Source organism: Rhinopithecus bieti, unplaced genomic scaffold (genome assembly GCF_001698545.2).
Source record: "Rhinopithecus bieti isolate Rb0 unplaced genomic scaffold, ASM169854v2 scaffold_5882, whole genome shotgun sequence".
Classification (NCBI taxonomy): Eukaryota; Metazoa; Chordata; class Mammalia; order Primates; family Cercopithecidae; genus Rhinopithecus; species Rhinopithecus bieti.
The window spans coordinates 689,398-696,856 of record NW_016805188.1 but is presented as its reverse complement, the minus strand read 5'-3'; the positions used below and the strand labels follow the sequence as shown (position 1 = coordinate 696,856).

General features: G+C 36.7%; 1 protein-coding gene across 1 annotated transcript in view; it reads right to left on the bottom strand.

Annotated features, from left to right (window-relative positions):
* The window catches only part of ABCB5 (ATP binding cassette subfamily B member 5), a 134,991-nt gene extending 128,953 nt beyond the window's left edge, over nt 1-6,038 (bottom strand). Inside the window, exons 1-3 of the mRNA XM_017871541.1 lie at nt 5,986-6,038; nt 2,667-2,721; nt 459-609 (exon numbers count right to left, since the gene is read on the bottom strand). Of these exons, the coding sequence (XP_017727030.1) occupies nt 459-609; nt 2,667-2,721; nt 5,986-6,038 (259 nt within the window). The remainder of the gene's footprint in view (nt 1-458; nt 610-2,666; nt 2,722-5,985) is intronic.
* Between the last annotated feature and the right edge of the window lie 1,421 nt (nt 6,039-7,459).

Sequence of the window (7,459 nt, the reverse complement as noted above, 5' to 3'; positions counted from 1 at the left end):
CCTTTTTGAGGCGGAGTCTCGCTCTGTCGCCCGGACTGGAGTGCAGTGGCCAGATCTCAGCTCACTGCAAGCTCCGCCTCCCCGGTTTACGCCATTCTCCTGCCTCAGCCTCCCGAGTAGCTGGGACTACAGGCGCCTGCCACCTCGCCCGGCTAGTTTTTTTGTATTTTTAGTAGAGACGGGGTTTCACCGTGTTAGCCAGGATGGTCTCGATCTCCTGACCTCGTGATCCACCCGTCTCGGCCTCCCAAAGTGCTGGGATTACAGGCTTGAGCCACCGCCCCCGGCCAGATTTTGTTTCTTTAGTGCCTAGCAATATAGCAGAATAAATGACTTAAATACAGATTATATGGATACTGTTTTACAACACAATAATCTGCCTTACGAGCTTAATGTGTGTTTGCTTTATTCAGTGCTTTTGTGTCTTGAGTGATACAGAAAAATAATCGTATACTCACTTGCGTTAGTTTGGACTAGACATCCACTAATAAGGTTATCACTCATTTCTCCTAAAACCAGTGACATTAAAGGAAGGCAGGCTCCATTGACCAGTGATGCCAGTATACCCAGGATCATGAGTGTGATGTCCAGACCATCAGCAAAGCGGAACTGAGGAAAACAAGCACCACAGCTGTAAAACAAACAAACACACCAAGCACACACACACAAAACAGCAGCCTACACCCTTTGCCACCTAGTAAACATGACTTTACACATTGATTAAGATGGTAAATAAATGCATAAAATCATAGATATGTATTTATATCTAAAGTAAAAACAAATACTAAAACTGAGAATTTACCATCTCCTTTAAAGGCATTAAAAAGTAAAGTAGCTAACTATTCACAAGAGCAGAGACTTGGAACCAACCCAAATGTCCATCAATGATAGACTGGATTAAGAAAATGTGGCACATATATACCACGGAATACTATGCAGTCATAAAAAAGGATGAGTTCATGTCCTTTGCAGGGACATGGACGAAGCTGGAAACCATCATTCTCAGCAAACTATCACAAGGACAGAAAACCAAACACCATATGTTCTCACTCATAGGTGGGAGTTGAACAATGAGAACACATGGACACAGGGCGGGGAACATCACATACCGGGGCCTGTTGGGAGGTCAGGGGCTGGGGGAGGGATAGTATTAGGAGAAACACCTAATGTAAATGTCAAGTTGATGGGTGCAGCAAACCAACATGGCACATGTATACCTATATAACAAACATGCACGTTGTGCACATGTACCCTGGAACTTAAAGTATAATAATAATAAAAATAAATAAAGCAGCTAAATCAGTACAAATTGTAGATACCTGACACAAGTCAGGTCAGAGGTAGGTATGAATCAGAAATTTCATTCCATTTGGTTGATTTTGGAATAAGTTAAGATATTTTGGAGACTGCAACAACAATATCTTAGTTTATGGAAAGTTGATCTACACACTTTCAATGCCCTAGGCTCACTGGCATCATAGCAATATCACGGCAAAGTTCAGTGACCAGAACTAACTGGTAAAAATGTAATGAATTATATTTGTGATTATTTTAAATTCCTTAGATTTCTTTTTTCTACCCAGAACAATGCCTATCCTGTAAATAAGGATATTTAAGGGGGTCAACAATAATTTTTAAGGGCTGTTTGGAATAAGAAAGAAATGCCTGAAAGCCATCTATTGAGTGTTTTATATTATATTCTGTCCCCATAGCATCTGTCCAAAACCAAGCCATGAGCAGAATTGAAAACATGGATTATTTATTTTACCAAGAGAGGCCAAAATAAAATTTAAATAGCATTAAAATGTAATTAGATTTGAATAACAGCAAGAGGAACTTACTGCGTATTTTATGAATGGAGACCAAAAAATTATTTTTCCATTCATCAGTGCAATAGCTAATAAATATTTATAGTGTTACTTCCACAGCATTGCATTCAGCATTACGGACATTAAGAGAGTATCTACTCCTCCACCTTCCTCCAGAATAATGCTATCTCCTTGATAAAGTTTATCATGTTCTGCTACTATTCAGTTTTCTTTTTTAATTGACTTTTGAAAAACAGGGGCTGTTTCATGTATATTTATGGGGACATAACATTGACAGCCAGGCTGACACAGAGATTAGAGTTGGTGAAGGCCATGTCTGGGAACACATGCATGAAACGCTCCTTAAACATGATTTCAAAGAAGGGTACTGACACATTCTCTGATACACAGGCTTTAAAAAATACTTAGATAATTATTTTTGATTTAAAAGGATTTGTAACACTTTAAAAATAATAACACATAACAATGCAGAATCATTGGAATATACTGAAATGTAAACATAGATGGTAAAAATCACTCATAATTTCCCACCACTCAGAAATATCCTTTGGTAACATTTATGTGTGATACACACACACACACACACACACACACACACACCCCACAAACACTTTTAAAATACTGAGTTCATTATGAGGATGTTATGCTATTTTTCCCTATCCTTTATTGTGGAATTTTGAGATTATTTATACTTTTTCCTGTGATAGTTTAATGAATCATTTGGTTCCCTTTTTCCCGCAAATAATGGATGCAATCTAATAAACACAATCATTCTACGCACTACTGACAAGTCTCTAAAATCTTTAATGCATATACTTTCTAACTGATTTCACTTACTATCTCAATAGATCCAACAGCTTCCTTTCTCAGTTTTGGCTGTTCTTCTACAGTTCTGGAAAATAAAAGTTCAAAATGCAACAGTTGCAATGTGAATATAATTTACAAAATTTTTCCATTAATACTTTGCTACCTTCGTAGCAAATTTCTACCAACACTGAAATTTTAAAAATAGACTTAATGATAGACAATTGTCACTGGTTGTCTGTAAACTTGTTAGGGTAGTAACTTGAAGACATGTGTCTGGAGTAGAATTTCTTAAAGTTGTGGTAAAATAGATATAATGTAGACTTTATCTTCTTGGATAATTGTAATTGTATAACTAAGGCACTAAGTACAGTCACATTGTTGTGCCACCATTTATTTTGATTTACCCACAGAACTCTTTTTACTTTGCAAAACTAAACCTCTGTACACATTACACATTTTCCCATCGTCCCCTCCTCCCAGCCCCTGTCTACAGTGGTTCTATTTTGTCTCTATGAATCTGACTGCTCTAGGCACCTCAGATAAATAGAATCATACAGCATTTCTCCTTTCGTGTCTGGCTGTCTTCAAAGTTCATCCTTGAATTATTCACTTAGCATAATGTCTTCGTGTTTCATCCACATTGTAGTAGATGTTGCAATATTTACTTTTTAAGGCTGAATAGTATTGCGTTATATGTTTTTGCCACGTTTTGTCGAACACTTAAGACTGCTTCCACATTTTGGCTATTCCTATTAATGCTGTTAGGAATATGAGTGTACAAATACCTCTTCAACTCATTGCTTTTAATTCGTTTGAGTATATACCCAGAAGTAGAATTGCTGGGTTACATGTTAATCCTACTATTAATTTTTTGAGGAGCATTCATAGTGTCTTCCACAGCAACTACACCATTTTACATTCCTGCCAGCACAAGGATTCCAGTTTCTCTATATCCTCACCAACACTTGTTCTTTCCTTTTTCTTTTATCTTTTTTGTATTAGCCATCATAATGAGTATGAAGTGATGGACTGTAATTTTTAACCTTTAGTAACAAAATCTGAGCTTTAAATGAAATGAGTTCTAGTAGGTACACATTAAACAACTGTACTCTGAATTTTGTCTCCCTGTTTGAAAATTTCATTTCTTAGCTTTGTATGCTCACATTTCAAGGAGGTCCACATGAAAGCTGTACATTGTATCCACTGATTTCACAGCAATCTGTCAGTTACACACACACAAATACACACACACACATGCATGCGCAAAATTCTGAAACATTAAGAGAAGACTGGAGGGAGCAGTTTAAGTTTTTTATAAACACATCACCGGAAGACAAACATCTGGCTCCTCTCCAGCTTTATAACGCATTATTCTGCCAGCTTTGATAAATGACAGTTCACTTAATTTTATTCCACCTGAGATTAATAATTTACTTGTGTTCCGGTCAATTTGCTCTGGGGTGAGGCATGAGATGACAAAAAAATGCTTTACCATTGCAAAACCCTACAATCCGTTTCCCCACCTCTAGATGCAGATTTTGAAGCTTAAGACCCAGTAAACCCTCTTCTCTTGGTAAATGTTGTTTCAGGGAAATAATTTCTAACTCCGATTGACCTTCATGGAAAGGTTTCGAAGGAGGGCTTGAATCGTTTTGTGAAAGTCTCTTTATCAGCGTTGAGATAAGAAAGCAACATGCGGGCGGGTGGGCGGGTTTGGGGGTCTCCTCCCTCTACACAGTTCTTGGGGCCAACTGTCCTTTGGCGAGGACCGAGGGCGGAGCCTGAGGCGCCCAGAGGAAACTGATTCCATTGTGCGGGTCACACCCGCACTAGCTCCTAGTCCTAGCGTGCTAGTTGCTGGTTTGCAAACTGGAGGGGATCTTAGAGAGGTTGGTGGCCCAGTACTTTCATTAGTGCAAATCAGCATGGCCCAGAGCTGCGACGATTCTGCTCTCAGCTCCAAATGTGTTACCTCCACCTAATAGGAATCCTGCCTATATTTCATGGCCAGACCCCACACCTATATTCCACTAATTTCACTTTTCAGGGCCCATCCAACTCCTACCTTCAATTCCCGTTGCTATTTTCTTTCATATTGTTTTCTCCCATTCTCGCCAGTCTTCTTTAGTCATCCCAATGAAATTAGGTGTGTATTTTCTCAGTTCCTCATGGAAACCAGCAAAAACAACCACCTCCCCATTCTAATTTTCTGTGCGATAGCATATAGATGTTGCAGTTTGCTGTTGGTATTGCTACTGACCTATTAGCTTTTGTGGTTCACCAATGAGGTCTGTAGTATATTATTATCATGACCACTTTAAAGATGAGGAAACAGTCACAGAGTAAAACAACCCAAGTTTATGTAGCCAGTGATAGAACTTCAGTCTGATGCCAGAGCCCAAACTCTTAACTATCCAGTTACAATGCCTCCTGTGAAATATATGCTGAACACATGATTTATTCAGTCCACAGGTAATGCTTAAGAGCACAAATGTATTCTAAAATAAACCTGTCCCCTCAGCATCGCCTCACACTAGGATGCTAGGGCATCTTTAGATAATGTTTTGAATTTATGAGGAAAAGGCGCTTAGAAAGGGGAACATTTACTTTGGGAAAATAACAACAAAAAGATTAAAGAAGTTTGGAATGCAGTTCTTTTGATTTTCAAAATGTTCCCAAATGGAATTTGCTTTAGCCTAAGGAAGTTTGTGATTCTGACTCATAAGAAAATGACTCAAAAGAACACCCTCTCTGGCTATTTACTGAATTAATAAACTACATGACCTCGGGGGGTCTTCTCCAGTTTTATAGATTGTATGTCCAAATATAACACAATTATTATGGTAAAAGTGGAAATAAAATAAATGTAAAATTATTTCCATTTAAAAACTCTCAATTAATGAATTCCAGGAGTAGAAACTTGTATAATATACATATTCACAGAGACCTCTATTCAGTGAAAAAATAATCGGAATCCAGTATTTTCTTGTATTAAATGTACCACATGGAATGAAGGGTCCACAGATAATTGAAATTAAAATTTGCAGGTGCCTTTCTTCTATATAATGGTGGACAAGAAATTAAAAACGAGAAATTCAGAAGAAGAGATATCTGAAGCACTAAAATCAATAAATCCTGGATAAATAAATCCTATTACAATTAATCCTATTGCACTTCCTAAAATCACTGTTTAATTAGTTATAAGACTGCTTATGTTGAAGTTCAGCAAAATGCAAATAGCATTGCTATTTTTGGGAAAAAATTATAAACATTTTTGCTACAGGTGTGGAAAGGATGAGTTGCATGTGAAGTTGTAGAAGAATACTTACAGAACTTAGTGAAAGCTTACCCATTTCTCTGATAATTTTCTTGCATTTCTTGAGCTCTTTCAGAATTTTCCATCTTATTTACAATTTACTTCTTCTGAAATAGAATTTTAACAAAGGTATCATGGCTATGTGACTTTTATCACTTAGTTGATATACACCTTTCTCTACGTCCCACATCTCTCACAGTTTGAAAAAGAAAGCATCTCAGAATTTCACCCTGCCCAGCCCCCAACTCCAGCTGAAGTTTCTGGCTTGGCAGTTCATGGATTCAAATTTTGTCATTGAATTTATAACTTCCTTGCTTCATTCTAGGCTTAGATTTGGAGTTAATGAAAGTGTTGGAATTGGAATAAAAGAAGGAAAGTGAGATTCCAAGGAAAATGCACTGTTTGTCAGGATATTAGATATTCCTACTTTGCCACTCATTTGACTGGAATTGGTGAAAATTTTCAATCTACTTCATGCTTTTTTCTCTTTAAAAAACTGATGCAGTACTTTTTGTTAGCCAGCAGTTTGAGGGAATAGGGTTTTCTACCTTATCAAACAAAGTTTGGAGCTTTCACAAACTGGATTAACAGTTACAAAAAATTAGAATATTTTAAAAATCCACTCATCATTAAAATTGTATTAAGCATAATTTACTCTTCCTTGGGATGATACTTGAGGATTTTACCTTGTCTTAAGATCACAATTATGTTCATAAATTATAAATTATCATTTTATTATGGATCTATAGAGATGGTTTTGACTCAGTCTCATTTGTTAGGCCATATAAAATATTACCCTATATAAAAACAATTATAAAGATATAGCTTTAAACTTTAAAGTGGAATTACAAATTAATTAAAGAGTCCCTACACATCTGAAAAAGCTAATAAACTTTCAAGTAGTAAATTTCTCATTGAAAGTGGATCAGAACTGCTTTCAGAGCCAAGGAGGAAGGCATAATACAAATACAGCCATCTGTTGGCTTCTTCTTCCTTTTACAGGTGTAAATGGTCATACTTCATATGGGAGATATTTACAACTGCTAAACTGACTTTATACCATCTCCAGTAATCTGACATGTATGTAAGAAAAGTAATAAAATGATTGACAAATCTCAAACATTTGCATTTTATAGAAATTAATAATTATATAATAAAATGCATCTATTCATAGAAAGAAATCAAAACAATTAAGGCTCGCCTTGGTAAGTGCATGATCTGTTCGTTTACGCCAAAATCATGTATGCATTCTATCCTCAATAAATCACGAGCTGCACTTTCATAACTGTGCTTTACCAAGCTTATCTCCTGATAGTGCTGTAACTGATTACAACACTGGTGAGTATCCAGGTAAAGCACACTGTGTTCTCCATGTCATACTGCACTTGGGAAACAATGTGAGCAAAGAAAGTTCACTGAGTCAAATAAACACTCTTTTTAAAAAGAGCCATAGTGTCTGTATACCTGGTTTTCTATTGTACAGTCCTATATCTTTTTAGTTAGTTGG